General features: G+C 39.8%; 1 protein-coding gene across 11 annotated transcripts in view; it reads left to right on the top strand.

Annotated features, from left to right (window-relative positions):
* Nucleotides 1-24,887, top strand: part of Sur-8 (leucine-rich repeat protein shoc-2) — a 91,693-nt gene that overhangs the window by 65,116 nt on the left and 1,690 nt on the right. For 10 of the 11 annotated variants that reach the window (XM_067763589.1, XM_067763585.1, XM_067763591.1 and 7 more), the window contains 2 exons: nucleotides 15,058-21,384; nucleotides 24,668-24,848. In XM_067763589.1, the coding sequence (XP_067619690.1) occupies nucleotides 15,058-15,928 (871 nt within the window). In that variant the 3' untranslated portion in view covers nucleotides 15,929-21,384; nucleotides 24,668-24,848. The remainder of the gene's footprint in view (nucleotides 1-15,057; nucleotides 21,385-24,667; nucleotides 24,849-24,887) is intronic. The other variant, XM_067763583.1, reaches the window with a different exon arrangement.

Below are 24,887 nucleotides of genomic sequence, written 5' to 3'. Positions count from 1 at the left end.
TTGCAGGCTACAAATCTAGTATTCTTATTTCCGCGGAAATATATGCAACTATTACATCTATAAATACTACAAAGTACTCCTACGTACCAAAAATGCAACTCTAGACCTGAGATTTGCATCAGGTGAGCGAGGCTGTTTGTAGTTTTGACGTTTAGCGCTTAGTTGACACACTTGGTATAGGTACATTATGGCTGCAACAATGCACAACAGCCAAGTCTATTCCAACCATTTGGAGCATCGGGTACGAGAATACACGCGGAATTTTTTCCACCTGACCCTTTCTGCAATTTCCTATTGTTATAAACGGATTTTGTCCCATTTTTGAAACCAGTCTTTCAAGCAGTTGTTTTGTATCCACGACCTTGGACCTATATATAGGTTCTTAAAATATATTGACTCAATTATTTTTATTTAACTTTGTTATTATGTTACTTTGAACTTTGTAATTTTAATATGATTTACAAGATTGATTTTTTTATTTTCAAAAATTTTCATTATTATTCAATTTTTCAGCATGAAAATATAACATTTTCTTTCTGTGAGGATATTAGTTTTCATAAAAATAAGCCTCCTAAACTATATACGATTAATACAAATAGTTTGAAATTACTATTAGGTAGCAAAAAAGTAGAAGATAAACACAAAAAACTTACGTTTAAAACAATTTTCCTCTAATTCGATACAGCGTCGACAACAAATTTCTATTCGCTTTAAAATTAGATAAACAACGAAAATTTCGACAGAGATTAGATGATATAATACCAATTTCAAATTTGATTTTCGATAGCCAGCGGAGATCGAAAAAAGCTCATAATAGGGGCCTATACTACATTCATGCATATTTTTAACATTCGCTGCACAAACATGCGATAGCCACACACGATATTGCTACGCCACTTGTTCAGCGACGACTAAAGGGCCATTCATAGTACAGGTTTACAAGTATGATATGTATTAGAAGGAAACAATTCCTTGCTCTTTCTAACACACTGCCGTTTGACACTTCGGTCAGTGTCAAACTATTGTGGAACTCAGTGGAACCTGCGTGGGACATGCGTCTGACACTGAACGAAGTGTCAAAATTACAGGGGTTGCTGTCGTGGAAAGCGACACAGGGAAACAAAAAACGGACCGGAATATCAGACATGGGTTGCTGTGATGGTAAATTTTTTTGAACGAATTTAATGAAAATGTACTGCACCTATATGGGTCCGAAAGAAAATTATATAAAAGTCTTGAATTGGGGTATCTGAGGACGCGTAGTTATTCCAGCATTAAGAATACAAACACGGGTTCTAAGTTTTTCTACCCGTTCAAAAGTTCTCCACGAAAAACAGTTTGAAAGCGAGGTCGACTGCAATAACCAAAATGTGGAAAGAGAAATGAAAAGGCGCGTTTTGTCCTGTTATCAATAGTCTAAACAGAAAAAGTATTCGAATTATTGGCAGCGATGCAAAAACGTGTCTATTAATACCTCCCCGACGGTTTTGGTCGTGTTTTAGCAATCTTCCCCGGTAATAAAGTATCAAAATTTGTTAATTAAAATTGGTCAAAATATATGGATTTTAAAGAGAGATGTAATTAAGTGCTCGTTTGAAAGTAAATAAGGATATTTCTTTGTAATTTTACAATAAAAATTTTACTCAGTTTTCGATAGCAGCTACTACACTTCTTTTTGGTCCTAGGTAGGTTGGTAGGTTGAACTGGCCGGTCCATGAGGACCTCACATAGACTTATTGAGTCCGTAGTGTTACCAGAAGTTTGTTTTAACGACCAAACTGAAAACCCCTATCAAAAACCAGGACCTAGAGCTTCCTAGGACTTAAGCCACTTGCTGATTCTAGATCTGACAGCTGTATCACTCCTAATAGCTGGAGTCTTAGCCTGGCAAGTGCAGGGCACGAGCACAGAACGTGCTCGATCGTTTCCTCCTGCAACCCGCACTTCCTACACCTGCTATCACTGACCAAACCTAATTTAAAGGCATGTGACGCCAGAAGGCAGTGTCCAGTCAGAATACCCGTCATGAGTCTACAGTCCTCTCTTTTTAATGATAGAAGCAACTGTGTTAGTCTAAGGTTGTAAGACCTACACATAATTTTCGACACTTTACAGCCCCGCGCTTGAACCCACGCCTTTTCTGCTTGGTCGATCATGTGCACCTCTCGCATTCGCTTAATCTCGCCCAATCTAATTGGGACGTCTACGGAGCAAGCTTCAAGGGATGCGCCCTTTTTAGCTAATTCGTCCGCTTTTTCATTCCCATCTATTCCCATATGCCCTGGGACCCAATATAGATGTATGCTTCTCCCTGTCCCGATTCTCTCCAGAGACTGCTTACACTCTAACACGCATTTAGATGCTGTGCTATGCGAGATTATTGCCTTAATTGCTGCTTGACTGTCAATATAAAAGTTAACACGGTTGCAGCTTAAGCTATTCTCTTCCAGGGTTTCTACTGCTTTGGTTACGGCTAATATTTCCGCTTGGAAAACGCTACAGTAATCCGGCAGCCTGTAGGATCTGCTTAATTCCGGATCAGCACAGTATACCGCAGACCCTACTCCTTCCACTATTTTGGAACCATCGGTGTACACATGTATCGCCTCGTCCGCCATTTGCGCACCCTTGCGCCAACCGTTCACCTCTATTGTGGCCTTAAGATCTCCCTCAAGTTCGTCTTGTGACTGAGGACGCTATACTACTATGGCCATATGGTCGGCGCTCAAGCTGCCCCGAAGCATCGAGCCTGGTTGCGGTCATTAACGCTTTGTTCTTTGCTACCAGGTCTACAGGTGGAATGTGCAGAATGGCATACAGTGCAGCCGTCGGGGTTGTTTTCAGGGCTCCCGTAATGCAAAGCATCGATAGTCTGCATACCCCCTCTAATTTTTTGAGGTATGTTGTTTTTTGTGTGGCTTTCCACCAAACAAGAACTCCATAGTATAGAATAGGGCTTACAATCGCTGTAAAAACCCAATGAGAAAGAGAGGGCGATAGGCCCCACGTACACCCCAGCATTCTTTTACATGCATAGAGTGCCGTTGAGGCCTTCTTGACCCTCTCCTCCAAGTTGAGCTTCCATGACAGCTTACTGTCTAGGATGGTCCTAAGAAGTATAACAGTGCCAAATAGCATCCACAAAGAAAAACCAACAAAAACAAGCATTTTATCAGGTGAGCGTGGCTGTGAATGTGCGTGCTGCTACATAATAGACTAAGTATCAGTAATGGGCCCTTAAATCATTTGGTAAGCAAAGAGCGCAACCTGTCTGTGTGAAGAGCGTAACCTGTTTGTCTAATCAAGTGCACTTTTAAAAAGAGAATGTTGGTAGACGAAAAATGAAAATAGTGGTAGAAGTTGGTAGATTTTTTTTGAAGAAAACAATAGCTGCAGTTTATATTTGTACAAAACAATTCATAACTTATTGTATAACAAATAAAGCCCATTTCAAGGAAATAACACGTTTAAAAAACATGTAAACAAAACAAAAAAATACATGTAAATTTGTATATACATAGCTTATGCTTATATGATACTACCTTTTTTCCAGTATTTCGGGCTTGAAATACTGACGAAAATTTACCGAAACGTATAATAACAACAACAATTTTCCAATGTACCAAAAATACTGTCACAAAATAACCAACTTCGGCATGTTATCGTTTACTTAAAACTTTTTTATTTTCGTTCTGTTTGTGCTGTCGGAATGCATTTGATTCCGATCAACACAAACGCTAGCAGCTCAGCAGAATGAGCCACTTTTATCGGATGGTTGGAAAGGATGTGTTTCCACTCCTCCCTGCGTCAGTTTTTATATAAACATAATTAATCATAATATATTATTGTTTTATTATTTTTGTTGGAATATACGTGACTCTCATGAACCCTCCAACTGTTTGTCTGAGACGATGTTTTCGGGAACTCTTCCCCAATTTGATTGCGAGCGATATATTTGACCTGACGCATAAGGTTCCTCTGTGTCTGTTTGGATTGGCCATGTACGCTCAAGGATCAGTAACATGAAATACAGATTAAATGGGGGTCCATTTTGAACATCCACGTCGATGGCACTACGCTACCGACTGTCCTACACCCCAAAATCTTGGGTGTGACGTTTGATCAGGATCTACATTTAACAAAATCCTCAAATCCCTCGCTGGCAGTACCTGGGGAAAAGATAAAGAAACGCTCATGACTACATACAAAGCAATTAGCCAGCCGATTACGTGCTACGCGTCACCCATAGCCAAGCCTAAAAATTACCCACTGGAAGAAACTACAGGCCTGCCAAAATACTGCTCTCAGAATCGCCACGGGCTGTCTTCTTATGTCCCCAGAACACCATCTGCATAATGAGGTGAGAATACTCCCCATCAGGGAGAGAAATGAGATGCTGACCAAACAGTTCCTGTTGAATACCCAGAAACCTGGGCATCCCAACAGACATCTGATTGATGAACCAGCACCGCCTAGGGACTTAAAGAGTCATCTCCGTAAGCATTTTGAGGAAATACGGCACCTGAGAACCCAGCCGTATGAAGTGAAAAAACACAAGCAGGTCCTTGGCGAACTCCATAAACAGGCGTCGGACCTTTATGCCGGGAATTGCCCGGTGAATCCAATACTTAAAGAAAATTATCTAAAACTCGCGGAAGAGGAACGCATACTCCCCAGGGAAACGCGTGTCACTATTGCTCAACTTCTTTCTGGATACTGTAACAGGTTAAACTCTTACCTATCCAGAATCAACCCCGACATACAAAATGTATGCCCCGCTTGCAATGTGTCCCCACATGACACCAACCATCTCTTTAATTGTAATGTGGAACCAACGCCTCTAACACCCCTTTCCTTATGGTCCACCCCTGTTGAAACGGCAAGTTTCCTTGGACTCCCGTTAGAGGATATTGATGAAAATTTGTGATCGGTCGCGGCTATTAGGTGGGGCGAGCATTGCTACAACAACAACAACAACATGAAATACATATACCAAATATTTTATCTTGAAATATTCAAATAAACTTTTTTTGAAAGTGTTTAAGTTTTCACAGTTTTTAACATGATTGGGAAGTTCATTAAAGCATTTCAGGCCTTTGTAAAATATATTTTGCTTTTCTATTTCTGTTTTGAAAAGAGGTAATCTAAAATTTTAATTTTCCCTAATTATGTAAGAGTGGGTTTCATTCACATACACAAGTTTTTCACTTAGGCAGGCTGGTAATTTACCATGCTTTATATTAAAAACAAATTTCATACTATGGTAAAATATCAGCTGTTTCACACTCATGCATCGATCATACTCTTTATGAAAGTGTCGTACCTCATTTTCAATATTAATCTCATAGCTTTGTTTTGCATAACATGTAACCTGTCGACATGTGTTTCATTGGCAATAAAGAATATTATAGTAGAGGTTTACGCCGATCACTTTATCGACGGCGGCGGCGTGGTCGGCGCGCCGGCATACGCCGGTGTTCTTACTTTAAAAACCTTGATTTTTCTATTTAAAAAAATAATATTTACGAAAGGTTTTGTTTGTACGTATTTAAGGAGATCAACGTTTTGGCCATTTCGGAGGGATCCGGGGTTTTTGCCTCAAAAGATCATTCAAAAATTTCCAGGAGTAGCTCCTTACGGAGGGACTGTCCCTCGTTCGCATACTCCAGAGAGGATTCGAACCTAACCCCGGCCTTTGGAATTGGTACTCCTGCGTCTGCCGAAAGGAATATACAGATACATAAAATGGTCACACTTTTGTCTGTATATCTGGTGCAAAGCGTAGTTTCACCTGGGGTTAACTCCTAATAATCGTCGCGAACACAATTTCTTTAAATCATTTGTGGCTCCTTGGCGGTCACGCACAAAGGCGGCTTACGGTTGCTATTAATGGTGTATTAAGACTTATGACTCTTGTGGCACAAGGCGCCCCCAGTTTTTTCGGCTGTAAGAGCTACAATTCCCGATGTGCGAACAGTCCACCAGTCGCTACCACGCCTCCTGACCCTCACACCATATGCCAGCACAGAAGCCAAAGGACTGCGACTTCGAACTCATACCTTCCTCGACGTCACTTTCCTAGAAGCTCTAGGTGTAGCTCCGAAGACTTTCTAACGGATGTTTTTGTCGCGCTATGCTGCCGAGCTACACTAGAGAAACACCTTGAAACGTTAGGGAGTGACTATTCGGCCAAGGACGCCGCTAAATCATAAGCAGTCTAAGTGGATGTCATTGCGTAACTCATGGGTGAAAATCGTATAATCCTCGGCATACATAATTAAAATTTTACAAGGATCCTGGATAACATTTTTAAAATGTAGACCAAAGTTTGCATACTTTTGTGTTCACAACATTGATTTCAAGTCTTCGTTAAATCAAAACGTTATTTTAGAATGAAAGTCGACCTATTTTAAGTTGAAAAATGTTCACTGCTGTTTTCCGGCCTAATGATATAAGAGCTCATTATGGATGACCGCGTAGCTTCAGACTAGTTCGACTACCCATTACATTAGGGTAGTAGCACACACGGTCATTAGTTCGACTGTTTTGGGAAAGCTTTTACTTCACCACTTTGAGTGTTCTTGCGAAGGACAAAACCTCACGTAGTAAATATATGTGCCTACGTATTCACATTTGTAAAAGGAGCCGAGGTGATATTTAAACTTGGTCGATAGGCTATAATCAATGTGATTCACTCCAAGGGACTAGTTTTGGATAGGGTCGCCAACTTTAGGAATTGTTAAACCGGGAGACTTGGGTGTTGAAGGATGAAGTGTGAAAATCAAAATTAACATTTCAGACGCTTTGTATATTTTCGCAAATAACAGATGTTTGAATGTAAGCCCGAGTGATATTTCAAACCCTTCTCATACGTACATATATCCTCAACTTAAGTAGAGGTAAGAATCATTTCAAAGGGGTGTTTATGCCCCTAGAACCCACTAAAGGATTTTGCATAACTGATTTCGCTAATTCTTTCAGCCAATCGCAATATAAAATTAAAAAAAAATCGGCACCTTTTTTGGGTAATTTGCATTTTTAACAACTTTCGGATAATTTGAAAACATGTTCGCCGTGGGTCATTTTATTTGAATTCATTGTTCATTATTAATGTTTGGAAAAAAAAATATGCAAATTTTTCTTTCAGTCTTTTGTTTTAATAACTTGGTAAATTGGGCGACGCAAAGTCCGTGTTAAGCTGACATCGAAAGCGCCTGTTTTTTAAATAACTTTTGAGCAGTTAGAAAGAGTTAAATTTCGCAAGTAGTTTCTTATAACTGGCAGTGATGCCCATCTCTTGATACCACTTTCGACCATATCCGATCAAGTTTCGACATGAACAATAAATGGCTTAAACAGTCTTAAACAAGAAAATATAGTAACGCGCCGGACGCCGCCGCCGCCGCGCCGATATTTTTGACATTCGGCGGCGGCGTGCGAAAAATGACCAAAATCGGTGGCGGCGACGGCGTTTATCGGCGGCGTATATCTCTATATTGTAGGTCAATGTAAGAAGTGCGGTTCTATGATGGATCTATAAACTTTCAACGTATATTTCTTACTAATAAGTTTACATGATCTCTTCCAAAATCTAAGTTTTTTTGCCCATTTTGGCAACAATATAACAATATGATCCGTAAACCTCAGTTTGTTGTTGTTTCATCAACAATTAACGAAAATTGGTTTGCTTCAAGATCCAACACTTTTCTAAACTATCTGCTAGGTGAAGTGCCATTGTTTTGCTACATTTTAATAACAGCAGTTTTTTCGTAAGAAATAAATTGAGGTAAATAGAAAATTATATGAGGGTTAACGAATGTGTGGAAAATTTTGTGTGCAGTATTAAACATTTTTACCCTAAAAAAAAACAAAAGCACCAAAATTACATCCTAAAAAGGACCAAAATTTAAAAAAGTGAACAATCGGACCAAATAGGGTTGGAAAGGACAATTTTTGGTCCAAAATGAACCAAAGTGGCAACCGTGTACCAGATACATAAAGGAGAAACAAATAAGCAGTTGTTCGTGAACATTCTAGACCTTAAAGCCGCGGCGAAGTTGACATCCATATCCGTACAAAACTACTAACCTTATGGAAATCAATTGTCAAAGTCAGATGGCAAGCCTGGAGAATAAAAAGATGAGAGAGAGCGAAGTCACGACGACAGCGAAGATGTGAGACGAAGAGCAGCTAGTCAGTTGGTAGATGAACGGCCATCACGACAAACGTACTTAATTTTGTTATAATAAATAACTAAACTTTGTATTGTACTTAATCTAAATTCTTTTATTAAATCAAATTCCATATTACATATTAAACAATTGTCGGTCTTTAAACATTTCTTAACAACTCAGACAGCGGGATTGTATATCCAAACGCCTACAACAAAACGAAACGTTGTACAAATATACATATGTATGTACGTACAAGAAAAATTCTTCGAGAACTTTCAACGTGAAAAGCAGCGCAAATTGCAAGTGGTTGCAAAACGGCAGCAGCTTTTGGACAGAGAAGTCTCAACGACGCAGTCAGGTATTAGTACTGCAATAAAACGCAACAACGTATCGTCAACGTTGTATAACGAAAATTATTTAATACACGAATTTTGCAACGAATTGCAAATACGAAAAACGTTAAATTTTGTAGAACTTTTACGCTTAAGTTCACAAACAACGATCAGCAGATAAACGACAGAGCAGTTGACGTCGCAAACCAACAGAGGCGCTAACTTCACTGCGCATACATTTTCGACTGCGCAGCTACGAAGCGAATCGACTTCAACTCATCGTCACTGCTGAAAAGAACCAACGTACCCATTGGAAGAGCGAAACACACACAGCCATAGGTATTAGTGTGTATACAGCATTGAAAATCGGTAACATAATTTGTAGCAAAGCAAATTAATACGAATAGGAATATATAACGACGAAAAATCAAAGTAAAATACAGCGGAAGGAAAAGAAATAAGAACGGGTAGTATAATTTTAGCGAACGGCAAATGCTAAAATTTACAAGGAGGGTGAAATAAAATATAAACGAATTGTATTTTCTAGTAATAAAATATTTTATTTTACATGCACAATGATTAAACTGAATACGCTAAGGGTAATTCAGTTGAATACACTGCTGCGGGCCAATGGTTTGCCAACGACTGGTATTAAGGCAGCCAAAGTATCGAAGCTTCAAGAAATTTTAGGCGTGGATGAAATAGATCCGGCAGAACTTGAAGACGAGAGTGTCGAGTCAACAAATGATTTAAGAACACAACTCAACAGCTTGAGGGAAGCAATGGCTGGGTTAACGTCAGCACTTGGGACATTCAATTTAAATCCACCACAGGTACCAAACAACAGCGCACCTGAACCAGTATTTAACGATAACGACGATGCTGAGTCAGTTGTAAATGAACCAGTTTGGGCGTCGGCTAATGATTTACGTAGAGTATCGTATCCAAGAGTAACTATTCAAGATATGATCGGGGTGATGCCCGAATTCGACCCACTCAAAACGTCAGCATCACCAACGCAGTTTTTAATTCGAATTGAGTAGTTGCAAAAATGCCACGGTTGGAAAGAAGAAATGGTGTTGATTGCAGTTCAGCACAAAATGAAGGGTATGGCCAAACGTTGGCTGGATGCACAACCTGTTTTTCAGTCATGGTCGCAATTCGTGAACGCATTTAAAATCGATTTTCCTTCAACACACAATGCAGCTGAGGCACATAAAATGCTTATGAGACGCAAGCGGAAAAATGGTGAAGACTATGTAGAATATTATTATTCTATGCTAACTATAGGTAGACAGGGTTTGGTGGATGATGTTTCCATCAATACACATATAATTAGTGGTCTCAACGACGGTGCATTAACAAAAGCACTAGCAGCAATGAGCTTTGGTACATGTAGTCAATTATTACTTGCACTCAAGAACTTAACGATGACAAGTAGTATTTCAACAACATCCACAGTTCCAACGCAGCAAGCATTGAAGTCCGAAACGAAATCTAATTCGAAGCCAACGCAAATAAAGTGCTTCAATTGTAATGAGAACGGTCATATCGCAATCAAGTGTCCACAACCTCAACGAAAGATACGTTGTACTGTATGTACGAAAATAGGGCACGAAGCTAAGAATTGCAACAAGAAACCAACAGTCACAAAGATTGGTAACCACAATGAAAGCAACGAAGCTCCTCCGGTCATGAAATCGGTTGAGTTAAATGGAAAACAGTTCGAAGCATTTATTGACACCGGAAGCGTTTGTTCCTTGATACGCCAATCAGCTACAGATGGTATGGAGATACTGGAGGCTAACAGATGCTTTACGGGATTCGGCGGGTCCAAGGTCCAAGTGACAAAGCAAGTCAACGTCGTCGCAAATATTAATGACGTTAAACAAGAAATAACTCTTTATGTTGTCGCGGATAGACTGCTGCCCTACGAAATTTTATTGGGTCGGGATGTCTTACAAAATAATGGGTATAACATGGTTATAGACAGAGATGTATTACATCTAGACGAAGCTAAGTCAAATAGTTTTAATATATTCAGCGACTTATCTGAAGAAGAGAAAAACAAGGTACGTAATCTTTTAATTGCTAAGCAAAATTGTTTTGCGGAAGATATAAGCCGCATTGGTAGATGCAAAAACGCACAAATGACGATAGAGGTAACTAAATCAGGTCCTATACTTGGTAAACGATATCAAGTGCCCTTTTCACAACGCCCAGAGCTATCGAGGCCAAGTAGTTCACCACATGCAGCTTTAGTACTTCTAGTAAAAAAATCCAATGGCGAACATCGAATGTGTATCGACTATCGTGCACTTAATGAAGTTACGGTAAGGAAAAACTACGTAATGCCAATAGTGGAGGAACAACTCTCACGTCTTTCGGGTAATAAATATTATACGACATTAGACATGACGTCCGGTTATTACCAGGTACCGATGAACGAAGAATCAAAAAAGTATACAGCATTTTTAACTCACGAGGGTTTGTTTGAGCATAACGTTATGCCTTTTGGTTTAGTCAACGCGCCGATGGTTTTTCAGGAAATAGTTGTAAACTTAATCAAGTCACTTAAGCATCGTGAACAGGTGGTAAGCTATGTTGATGAGGTCATTATAGCCACGAAGACAGTCGACGAAGGTGTCACGGTACTTAAAGAATTTTTGGAAGCTATCGAAGTAGCAGGTCTAACGCTTAGACCATCTAAGTGTAGGTTTATGGCCAAACAGGTTCAGTTCCTTGGTCACGATATCAACAGTGAGGGAATACGCCCCGGCGAAAATAAGACAAAGGTCATCGAAGAATATTCAAAACCATCTTCAACCAAAGAGGTGCGACAGTTTTTAGGAGTGACAGGTTATTTCAGAAAATTTGTTAAAAATTATTGTATATTAGCTCGTCCATTAACGATGTTGCTTAAAAAGAATGCAGAGTTTGTTTGGAATCAGGAACAAAACGACGCTTTTGAAAAACTAAAAACGATGATAATCACGAAGCCTGTACTAACAATATACGATGCAACTAAGCCACATGAGGTGCATACGGATGCGAGTTCCATAGGACTATCTGGAGTATTACTACAAAACGACAACGGCACTGAATGGAAACCTGTATTTTATTTTAGTAGACAATGTAACGAAGCTGAACGAAACTATGCCAGCCATGAGCTAGAGGTTCTGGCAATAGTTGAAACTTTGCAACGATACAGAATGTATTTAATTGGACAGAAATTTAACGTAATCACGGACTGTAATGCTATAGCCGTGACAAAAGCAACTACCCCATTGTTACCCAGAGTGGCTAGATGGTGGCTCAAACTACAGGAGTTTGATTTTCAATGTATCCATCGGGCAGGTGCAAAGAATACACTGGCTGACGGCTTAAGCCGAAGTCCAACTCTTCCACCAACGGAACCAATAACGATAGTGGAATCAGTATACCAATTGGTCAATATCGACAACGATTGGGTGTCGGCAAGGCAGAGACAGGATGAAACCCTAAAAGAGATCGTCGATGTTCTTAACGGTAAGGAAACATTTAACGCACGTCAACTGAAGGATGACTACGTACTACAAGGTCAACGTCTATATCGTAAAGTCAATGGAAATAAACTACTGGTAGTTCCGAAGGGCGTGAAATGGCGATTAACAAGAGCGTGCCATGACGAAGCAGGTCACTTCGGGTTGGAAAAAACTTGTGAACGGTTATCCAAAGACTTTTGGTTTGCTCGTATGCGTCAATATGTGAAATCTTACATAGCATCATGCCCAGAATGTTGTATCAATAAAGTCACAGGGGGTAAAAAAGAAGCCCAGCTACATATTAGCGATGTTGTACCAATACCATTCCGTTGCGTACATATCGATCATTTAGGACCATTCGTACGCAGTAAACACGGTAATTTGTACATTCTTGTAATTGTTTGTTCTTTCACGAAATATGTAGTTATACGACCATTATGGAATACGAAAACAACTCCAGTTTTAAAGGCATTACGTGATTTTATGACGGTTTACGGATGTCCCAGGCAAATTGTTTCGGACAGAGGAACGGCATTTACTTCCAAAGAGTTTCAAAACTTTATCGAACGATACGACATCCGTCATACAAAAGTAGCAGTACGCACACCTCGTGCCAACGGTCAGGCAGAACGTGTTAATAAAACTATTTTGGCATCGCTTAAATGCAGCACTAAATCCGACAAGGATTGGGACGAAGCACTGCCACAACTTCAGTGGTGCATCAACTCTCAAAGTAATGCAACGACCAAGCAGAGTCCAAATAGCCTCATTTTTACATATAAACTTCGTGACGTCACCACAAATCGATTGATTCAGGCCGTGCAAGATGAACGTGATGATACTAGTCGCCACGACGACTTCCGAATGGAATCAGTGGCTGAACGAATTAATTCTGAAAGGGCCAAATGGAAGCAACGGTTTGATGCGAACCATAAAACGCCAAAACCATACAACGAAGGAGATTTGATCATGGTTAACTATGTACCTCAACCCACTGGTACCTCGCACAAGCTTGATCCGTCGTACAAAGGACCGTATTTGGTAACCAAAGTTTTACCTAACAACCGCTACGTAGTAGAAGATCTTCCAGATGATTTAACTCGACGAAAGCCCTACGTAGGCGTATTCACAAATGAAAACATGAAACCATGGTGTACTCAAAGTTTAGTAGACGACGACTTGGAGATTGAAAAATCCGATCACCACAACAATTGCAATAATATCGATGGGTACGTCAGCGAAGAATCGTCCGGAGATACGATCGATCAGGAAAGGCCGAGCTGTGAAAGTCAGATGGCAAGCCTGGAGAATAAAAAGATGAGAGAGAGCGAAGTCACGACGACAGCGAAGATGTGAGACGAAGAGCAGCTAGTCAGTTGGTAGATGAACGGCCATCACGACAAACGTACTTAATTTTGTTATAATAAATAACTAAACTTTGTATTGTACTTAATCTAAATTCTTTTATTAAATCAAATTCCATATTACATATTAAACAATTGTCGGTCTTTAAACATTAAACATTTCTTAACACAATGTAGTTAGTCATAACGCCCAAGTCATAACCATATTATACCAACCAAGTGGTTTTTTGCCAAATCCATAACCTATAAATATTTCATTTGGTGAATTCATAAACTTTTTGGATATTTCATTTTTTGTTTTGAATAAGATAGTTTTATACATATGTGGAGTTTGTTAGTAATTTTTTGCATTTTATTCTTTCTTATAAAATAAAATTGTTAAGGCACTAATAACCGATGCCAAATGATATGGATAAGTAAAAATTTGGATATGACTATGGCGTTATGACTAAGTCAACTTTGCCAGGCCATTTAGGAGAAATGGGCGAATGAGGTAACCGATAGCATAAAACCAGCTCATGCTGAGGAATAATGAACCAGTTTCATTTTAACACTCTTTTAGTGAAGTACGCGAGTAATTTAATTGTGAAGTCCTACAGTAGAGTTGTAAATACAGGAGATATTGCTATACTAAATATTTGACTTATTTATTCGACAGTTCAGGGATTCGATCTAAAACAGAAGGTGCAAAAGAATCAGAATTTTCCAAAATTCGTTACAGATCCTTAAAAAAATATCGAAGTATTCTACAATTTATATGTAAAACAATGAAGTAATGGTCTCGATTTGATTTCCAATGCAAATCCGGAACTATTTAGAAAAACCGAAACCTCTTCGATGTGATCAAGAAATTATTCCGACCAATACAAAACAGTACCTATCGGAACTACCGATATTATTCCAAAAACAGTCCCAAAACGTTCTAGGGCAATTCAGGAATTATTCGAATCCTTAAATGGTACCTAAATAATCCCGAAATGAGTCCGAAACCAATCCTGAGTTTGTCCTAAAACTGTTCTATAACAGTACCGAGACACCGTACAAATTATTTTCTCATTATCCTTAGCTAGTATCGAAATGGAAAATTAACCTTAAATAGTCCCGACATAATCCGAAAGTACTCGCGAAAGAATAGTATAAGGTAAAATAATAATAAGATATGTACATATTTTATATGTTAGAAGAAAAACCTTTACACAGCCAGTCAATTCTGTGTTTAAATGTTAAATAAATTTTGTGAAGACCTCTTTTGTATCCGAACGATGTTAATATTTCTATCCGACAAATCATCGGAATATAATTTGAGGACAGGTATACACATAAAAGTCTGAACAGTTACCTTGTGATTTTGGGTAAAAAGGTTCATAGCATAAAGGTTCATAGCTCTCATTACTTACATACATATATGTATTATAAAGGCCTGCAAAAATAGGTTTTTTTTTGTTTTGGATCAGTAAGTCATTTCCGATGTATTTGCTAAAAATAGCGTTTTTCGCACATTTAGGTTAGGATATCGCAAAAATCTGAGGACGGATTCGGACCCAGCACGCAGAAATACGTTAGAAATGATTTCCTGATCCGAAACAAAAAACCTTGCAGGCTTGTGTTATCTATCACCGTTGAATAATCTTCATATTTAAATTAATTTTGTTTTCTTTTATAGATATAATCGTCTCACAAGTATTCCAGCGTCATTGAAGAATTGCAAATGCATGGATGAGTTTAATGTCGAAGGCAATGGCATAACCCAATTACCTGATGGTCTATTGGCTAGCCTTAGCGCACTTACAAATATAACGCTATCGCGTAACGCCTTCACCAGCTATCCAACTGGTGGCCCTGCTCAATTCACAAACGTCTACAGTATCAATTTAGAACATAATCGTATCGATAAAATACCTTACGGCATTTTCTCGCGAGCTAAAGGTCTTACCAAACTCAATATGAAGGAGAATGTACTCACTGCATTACCACTTGATGTAGGCACATGGGTGAATATGGTCGAATTAAATTTGGCAACAAATGCATTGCAAAAGCTCCCAGATGATATAATGAACTTGCAAAATCTGGAAATTTTAGTGCTATCAAATAATATTCTCAAAAAGATACCGAATACTATTGGAAATCTTCGCAAGTTACGCATTCTAGATTTGGAAGAAAACCGTATCGAGGTACTTCCCAACGAAATTGGACTTTTGCACGAGCTACAAAAGTTAATTTTACAAACAAATCAAATTTGTATACTGCCACGTAGTATCGGCCATCTTAGCAACCTAACGCATTTGTCAGTAAGCGAAAATAATTTACAGTACCTGCCCGAAGAGATTGGATCTCTAGAGAACCTGGAGAATTTGTATATCAATCAGAATCCATGCTTAGAAAAGCTTCCATACGAGTTGGCATTGTGTCAGAATTTAAAATATTTGAACATCGATAAATGTCCATTGAGCACCATACCTCCAGAAATACAAGCCGGTGGTCCATCATTGGTTCTTCAATGGCTTAAAATGCATTCACCCTATAGGCAAATGTGAGTGAGTAGTGGCGGACATTTGGACGATAGAGGCGGTGCAGAATGTCGCACATTTTACCTGAGTAATGATTACTACTTAGAATTTGAACTAGAAGCGGCTGCAGGTGAACAGCGACGCTAACAACGTCGGGCTTGGAAATGCATTATCAGTTGATGCGTTTTCGACAATTACAAACCATTTATATATAAACGAAATTTATAGACGACGAATCCGATGTTTAATGGTGTATGGAAAACTAATTGTGTATTCTCTCCATCACTCACAAAGAGTTAAAAAAAAAACAAACAAGAATTGTAAACGATATTTTATGTTGTAAAAATGTTTATTTGTGTGATGTGAAAAAATAGCTTTAAATTTGCTTCAGAAATCGATTGTTTAATTTTAAACAAAGGCAAAAATATGACAACTAACAAACATGAGTAATGAAATTAATTAAAATTTATCATTAAGATGTATCGTTAGAAGCTTGTGAATATTATACAACATGTTACTGTTAATGAAAATATTAATATTAAGAATTTACTGTCCGCCAGACAACGCTACGCGAATTAAATTATATTTTGTGGTTTGGTGGATTGAAAGTAAAATAATGTGCATACCGTCGTCATCATGAACAGAGACTCTTTAGTCATATTCTATAGTCAGTCGGTAGTCTCGATAATCAGAAGGCGCACTGCGTATTCTTCACTCCCATAATGTGTATACTATTTCAAGATGTTCTGATATTCCAAAACACATCCAATATACATCTACAGATAAGTTCGTGAGCTTTATTAGACATTGAGAAATTGGCTCTAAATGATATTTCTTGGTTATTAAGAATTTATAAAGCCTTTGGCGAATAACAAGACTACAACCATGTTTCAATTTAGAAGCAATTTAATTTTAGCGCACTGCTACTACACCAACAACAACAATCATGTTTCAACTATATGGTTGGCACATCTCTACAGCAACAACATACCTTTGTTCAGATTGTCAAAATCTGCGCTTTGGTGTTAGCGATTGGAATGGAGAAAAAACATTGCAATTCTTGTGTGTTGTGGGAAAATAATGTGGTAAATTAGATGCAATTGCCAATGTGTTGGTTACATTTTGCGTTTGCCATCTCCTTTTGACAATCCCTATTCCAGTGAAATGAAAAAAAATTAAATCAGCTGATGAGATGATCCAACCATATAATTGAGTCAGGACCACAAAGAAATTAAGTGTTTGCATTATGTTTGAGTCTTTGGAAATGATAGCGACAATTATGCGAAAATTTGTATTAATACCTATTGACATTTCAAGTAATTAAATACATATGTATGTGGAATAAAGCAAGAAATTAAAAAGAAGTTGTAAGAAACCAATGTAAATATAACTATTTCGTTAGGAAACAGGCTTTAAATACCTTTTTTTGGAAATGCTCAGAGCTCCTGTGTTGCAGAAATAAAAACGACAAGTCTACTGAATTGCAGTGTACACAGGGAGCCAAATTATGATAATTAATTTTTCTCATATCCGCCATTGAGCGTGAGAAAAACCTTCAACACTGAAAGGCGCTTTTCGGCAAACCTCGTGTTCCATTGGTACATGAACCAGATATGGATAGAGATTTAACATGCAAATGCAACAACAATGTGCCTCGAGCGAGGCGGAGTGGATTTAGTCCTGATTCAGGAGCCGTGGCTAAGCAGTAGTGGAAACAAAATTTTTAAGTTAAGGACTGCGGATTATAATCGGTTGACGCATGGCGAGGGAGGTAGGTCAGTATCCTGTCTGCTGATTGAAATGAGATTAAATCTGTCTAAATCTAGCAATGATGACGTTACAACTTTTACCTTCGCAGGCGACGGTAGAAAGTTATAATAGACCTCATGACATATAGCCCATGACGATATATCGGGGCCGCCGCTCTTGCTGTTGTTGCGTTAACAGTGCTTCGCCCCATTCAATGGGCACGACCACTCACAAATTGTCCTCTAACGGGACTCCAAGGAAACTTGACAGTTTCAACAGGGGCGGACTATGCGGAGATTAGTGTTAGAGACGTAGGTTCTACATAACAGTTGAAAAGATGGTTGGTGTCATTACATTGCGTATGTCGGGGTTGATTCTGGACAAGTACGTGTTTAACCTGTTAGAGTATCCAGAACGAAGTTGGGCCAGGGTGACTCGTGTCTGCCTTGGTAGTATGCTTTCTTCTTCTGGAAGGGTAGGACGTTCGTAAGTATACGACAGTACTTCTATACAACCCCCACCGGCGGAAAGGTGTTCCATCCAAATATCGGTGCAATTGGGAAGGCCCGTACAGAGTTGTGAAGACGATCAGTGATGTCATCTACCGCATACAAGCAATTGGGAAATCACGAAATAGAAGAGCGGTACATTTGGCGATGCTAGCGGCGTTTAGATCGAGAGATCTGATCGTCCCGATCAGACTTAGGTCAGGTAGGAGGGCAGTGTAACGAATGTTAGCAGCACTGAGCGATGCTATCGTCTCTAAGCCGATGCTAAGCAGTGACGTGAATTCACATCCATAGATCAATCATTATGTATCTACATAAACGAAACTATAATTGCGTCTACACATATCTACCATGTACGTATACGAGCAGCGGAGAGTCAATGCACAAACACATGCATATATCTGAGATACTCCTATAAGTATGCAATGAGAAAAACTATAAAATTTTGCAATTGTAGTTACAGCTGAGAAGTTTGAGAGCTGCTGGACTAGCAGATTCTGGAAGCGCCTAGAAGATGCGAAGGTTGAAATCAAAGAGTATAAAAGGCGGCAATTGTAGAGGCGCTGGAATTCAGTTTGATTTGAGTTGTCAAGCAGTTTCGACTAAGACGCTATCTAGCGAGCAAGAGCAGTATTATTTTGAATAGTAGAGTTTCATTTGAGCTATCAATCAGTTTGGTTATTAAGCAAGCTATTCGTTGCACAGTTTGAGTGTTATTGTGAAGTACTTTAATAAAGGCCATTTTGCATTATTACAAATTGGAGTTATTTATTCAACAGTTTAGTGATTCGAACTTAGCAGAGGATTGCAAATAAGAGGATTTGCAAGTAAATTCGTTACACTATCATAATATTTTGTTTATAAACCATTCTATCTTGTCAAAAGAAGTAGTTCTTGTTGAAATTTGCATTTTTCATGGTGGACGATTTGGGCTGTGAACCACCGTGTGTCTAATTATCGTAATCAAGTAAAGGAGTGTCGTGGGATTCATCAAGTTCTGTATTTTCATCTTCCTTCTTATTTTGATTTTTTTTTGTGAATTTTTGATGTTTGTCCCATGGGGAATATTCATATAAAAATCGTGATTTTATGTCACTGCTATACGACTAAGCCTGCTTTTGCATTAGTCAAGTATTGAACCCAAGTCTGCGGCACAGACGAGAGAGGGGAGAGCCTTCTTCACCTCTTTCAAATCAGCGAGACTTCGTACGAACTTAAGTTTAGCACTTTATTATACTAAAATTAAACGGGCTACAAAACTGCATACTTGAAAAAATTCTGCATGTTCTTTTGGCCGAGCAATGAAATTTTATTGCTTGGAGGAGCACACTTAGATCCTTTTGGCTGCAATCATTAATGCAATAAAATTTAGTACGTTTTTGGCCTGGAAAATATATGGCACTAAAATGTCCAAAATGGCTTGGATCGCATTGTCAACAAATAGACACTCGTCAAAGCAAAATCTGACATCACCGCCATCCAAGAAATGCGATGGACGAAGCAAGGAAGAAAGAAGATCAAAAATGGTGACATATATTGGAGTGGCCATACGAATAAGCGCAGTTTCGGCGTCGGATTCGTGGTGGGAGAGAGACTTTGTCGCCAAGTTCTGGCGTTCACACCTGTGGACGAACGTCTCGCCGCTATCCGAAAAAAAGCCAAATTTTTTAATATATCATTCATCTGCGCCCATGCGCCCACAGAGGAGAAAGACGATGAGGTGAAAGACACTTTTTATGAACAATTAGAACGCACATACGAGCGCTGCCCCCATCACGATATAAAAGTCGTGCTTGGTGACTTTAACGCCAGGGTGGGCAAAAAAGGTGTTTTTGGCCCTACAGTCGGAAAGTTTTGCCTACACAATGAAACTTCTCCTAACGTACTGAGGCTGATTGACTTCGCCGGTGCTCGAAACATGGTCATATCCAGCACGAGGTTCATGCATAAAAAGATACATCAAGCTACATGGCTGTCTCTTGATCGAAATACTCGCAATCAGATCGATCACGTTGTGATAGACGGACGGCATGCCTCCAGTGTTTTAGATGTGCGCTCGATCCGAGGACCTAACATCGACTCGGACCATTATCTCGTTGCAGCCAAAATACGCATCCGCCTCAACGCGGCTAAAACCAAGGAACAAAAAACACAAGGGAAGCTAGACGTCGAAAAGCTTCAATCACAACAGACTGCCAATGATTTCGCAACTCGACTCTCACACCTGCTCTCTGAGAGCACAACTCATCCTGAAGGAATACAGGAGCAGTGGGAGCATATTTCCAAAGCACTTCGTACTGCCGCCGAGGAAAAAAATGGTTACCGGCGACCACGAAAAAACAACTGGTACGATGAAAAATGCCGCGTTGCAACTGAAAGAAAAGACGCTGCCTACAGGTTACGTTAAAAGCGAGCGCGACAAGAGGTGTGTGTGAACGCTATCGTGAGTTGAAAAAAGAAGCGAGACGCCTTTTCAGGAAGAAAAAGGCAGAAGCAGAAAGGCGTGAGTGCGAGGAGCTTGAGCTGCTAGCCACCAGGAATAACGCCCGAAAATTTTACCAAAAAATACGGCGACAGACAGAAGGTTTTACGACCGGGGCAAACTCCTGTAGGAACGAAAACGGCGACCTTGTAACTGATGTCCTGAGAGTGCTTAGACTATGGAGGGAACACTTCTCTGTTCTCCTAAATGGAGGCAGCAATTCAGCGCGCAGAGATGAAGAACCCGATCCCGCAATCGATGATGATGGAATATATGTGCCCCCGCCCGATTATGACGAAATTAAAATAGCAATAACCAGGGCCCGAATCGCCACATACGTGATCGTATAACTCGTCACGTAAAAACTTGTTTTTTGGATTATGACATACGTGATCGTATCGTATCGTTCGTATTGTTATTCGATTACAAACCGGCAACCGAAAGCGAGTACAAATATATAAATATACAAAAATTTAATACAAATATAAGAGAAAATGTAAGTTATTTCTCAAAATATGTGTTTATATTATTGTTGGACTATATTTTATTATTTAAGGACGAATTTTAACAAGCTAAACCCAAACCAAAAGGAGTGCATGGCGCAATTTATGGCGGAACACCCGAAAAACAAATTTCCAAATTCCGCACAAGGTAGAGCAACGTCCAACAGACTGTGGGAGGAGCTTTCCAAGCGTTTAAATGCTAACGGGCCACCAGTAAAAGACGCCAAAATGTGGAGGAAGGTATATATATATTTATATATATAAAGTGCAACCAAGATACTTACAAATGTTTGCTCGTAGGTTTTCGCAGATCAAAAATATCAGGCGAAGAAGAAGCTTTCCCACAACAAATTGTCCAAAAGACAAACTGGAGGAGGTCCTTATAATGAAATTCCCATCAGTGCAACTGAGGAATTGATTATAGAGGCAGCCGGACTTGAGGTCGCAGTGGACGGGAATAGTACCGTTCGCACTTTTGGCAATTCACCCGCTCATAGAAGCAGCACCGAAAATAGTGATAGTGAGATCAACAGTGATAGTGGAACAAGCAGCGCATCAGCCAGCGCTTTGCCTGGTCCATCTAGGTCGGTTACTACCCTTACACCGCGTGTAATCTCTCGGTGCAATACTCCACGGCGAGTAAGTAAGAGTGCCGAAAAATTGTCCCTGCTCCAACAAAATTTGAGTAGAGTGTCTGATTTTCAGCGCGATTTGGGGGAGAAGATTGACCGATTGGTGCAGGTGCAGGAGAGGTTGTTGCAAGTGCATGAAAGGATGCTGACCATTAAGGAGGAGAAGCATAAACTGCGAATAGTGATTTCATTTATCTCTAATTTTAACACACATACTTAGCACTTAGTAGAAACAATTAAATGAATTCATTTGCTTTTACAAATCGTTTTTTCTTAATTTTTACGTGGAATTAATTAGAGTGTTTTATTTGGTCTCTTATTGTTTGACCAATTGTGGTAAGATGGTTGGCTTCGCCTGGGTCAACATCGCTGATTTGGTCTGATTCATATCTTCGTACGTTGTAATCAATTTTGAACTGTATGCAGATATTATGTAAAGCTGCACACACATTGGTAAATCGTGCCACTTTTGTAGGATGGTATCTACCCCTATTGCCATACCCTAATATTCTCCAACGTCCTTTAAAAATACCAATGGTACGTTCGATGATACATCTTGCTTTTGAGTGTACATCATTAAATGCGGATTCACTGGAGCCATAGGGGGGTTTCGGTAAGGCGTTATGCACCACGGCTCCAATGGATAGCCAGAATCACCTGTTGAAATGAAAATTGTCATTACAATAGTAATATTCAATAGTAATGTTCAGCTTAGCGCACTAACTTATGGCGAATACTTCCGCTCGAAAATGCTCGGATGTGCTTTTAGAGTTACTGATATTTTGGTTCTGGGTCCGAAAACTCTGGCTCCAATCCCCTCTGGCGTCTTCGAGCCATCTATGTACCTTCCGATCTTGAGCCTAGTAATACATTGCACCCGCCTATACCTATACAGCCGTACCAAGAGACGGAGCAGCCCATTACATATTGGCACAACCGGAGCACTGCTGGACATCCATCCTATATGAAAGCTATGCATTCAAAAGTGTTTGTACCAGTGGCTGGTTCACACCGAACTGGACCAATGTATGCTATATTGAGGCCTTCACAAATACCAAGCTATGTTTATGTAAATAATGTTACTGCTAATGTCAATTTGCACGGTTGAGCACATACAGTACCTACGTTTATACAAGGTGGAACACCACACTACCTACATGGCGATGTAGCCACCGATCAGGTTGTTGTAAGAGATTAATTAAAATATGTTATTCATAAACACTGATTCTTATATTTTTATTATCATTAAACTGTAGACTAGAGTCATGACGGGTATTCTTACTGGATACTGCCTTCTGGCGTCACATGCCTTTAAATTAGGCTTGGTCAGTGATAGCAGATGTAGGAAGTGCGAGTTGGAGGAGGAAACGATCGATTTCATTCTGTGCTCGTGCCCTGCGCTTGCCGGGCTAAGACTCCAGCTGACAGATGTCAGATCTAGAAGCAGCAAGTGGCTTAAGTTCTAGGAAGCCGCTAACCCGCTGGAGCCATGAGAAGCGTGGGTGCACTTTGGGTGTCCCAAGACAAGTTCCGTACCTGCTCCGAATAATTTGATAGATAGATAGATTAGATAGGGATCTGTTCTAGGTCCAACTCTTTGGAATGCGGTGTATGGCGGGGTGCTACAAAACCACCTTCCCGGAGGCACGGAAATTGTCGGCTATGCAGATGATATTGTCGTAGTAGCAGTGGCCAAGAAACTTGATCTGCTCCAAGCATTATGTAATGACGCCATGGGAAGAATAGAGGAATGGTTGACGAACACGGGGCTGGAGATGGCTAGCAATAAGACAGAAGTGGTACTGATGAGCTCAAAGCGGACTGTGGATGAGTTGGTCCTAACCATAGGAGATTTTCAAATAAATTCAAAGCCCTCCTTGAAATATCTAGGAGTAATCATTGACTCAAAACTAACTTTTAGGGAGCACTTCAGGGCGGTGGGTGACAAAGTTTCTAGAGTTAGTGGAACCCTAACGCGAATAATGCCCAACATCGGCGGCCCAAGCGAAGCTACCCGTCAGCGATTATCCAACGTAACCAGCTCTATAATATTATATGCAGCACCAGTATGGCACAGATCTAAAATGGTCCACCAAAAAGATATACTAGCAGCCTACCGCATTACTGCTATACGAATAGCATGTGCTGTTCCGATGACGCGATCCATGTTTTATCCAGGAAAATCCCAGTAGATCTACTCTCAGGTGAAATGGCCGATCTGTATGGCATTGGATTCAGCCGACCATCTGAAGATGCTAAGAAAACCGCAAGGTCACGAACAATAGTTAGGTGGCAAGAACGGCGGGAAGATTCGAGAAAAGAGCGCTGAACCTTCATGCTAGTCCGGAATATAGCGGAATGGTACGAGCGAAAACACGGCAAACTAAATTACCATCTCACACAGATATTGAGCGGGCACGGTGGCTTGAAGGAATATCTACATAAGCGTGGGATAGAGGAGGATCCTTTCTGTCCAAGCTGTCCGTCCGAATTGGAAGGCGCAGAACATGTAATATTTCACTGCCCTCGTTTTCACGGCGAAAGACTGTCTGTAAACAGAGTTTTTGGAGAGGAACCTTCCATTAGGAATTTAGTTCCACGAATTTGCGGACAAATAGATTGTTGGATTGCTGTGAGCAAGATGGCCTTTATAGTAATGACGAAATTGATGATGCATGCCGAAAGGGAGCGTAGAGAAATGCGCATACGAAGTAGTGGCGACTAAATCGCCTTTGAAGTTACTTTACCAGGTCCTGATTCTAGTTATCTGAAATTTCTCTTGTGCCTTTGGAAAAGAGCTATGTGTGGAGCCCTATTTATGGAACACTTTTCGGCTTATATTAAAAACTTTTAATCTATTCTTACTGATATGAGTTTCTTTTTCATTCTAGGTAATTTGATTTTGACGATGTGAGGATAGAAATATCCCAAATATTCCAGCTGTGGCTGTAAGAACATACATTTGCTCAAATTAGAAGAAAACTGCACGGTTGAGCACATCCAGTATCTACGTTTATACAAGGAGGAACACCACACTACTTTCACGGGGATGTAGCCACCGATCACGTTGTTGTAAGAGCTTATTTTAAATATGTTATTCATAAACACTGA

The sequence above is a fragment of the Eurosta solidaginis genome, chromosome 1 (genome assembly GCF_040869045.1).
Source record: "Eurosta solidaginis isolate ZX-2024a chromosome 1, ASM4086904v1, whole genome shotgun sequence".
Classification (NCBI taxonomy): Eukaryota; Metazoa; Arthropoda; class Insecta; order Diptera; family Tephritidae; genus Eurosta; species Eurosta solidaginis.
The sequence above is the reverse complement of the archived record's forward strand: the minus strand, read 5'-3'. Positions and strand labels throughout refer to the sequence as shown.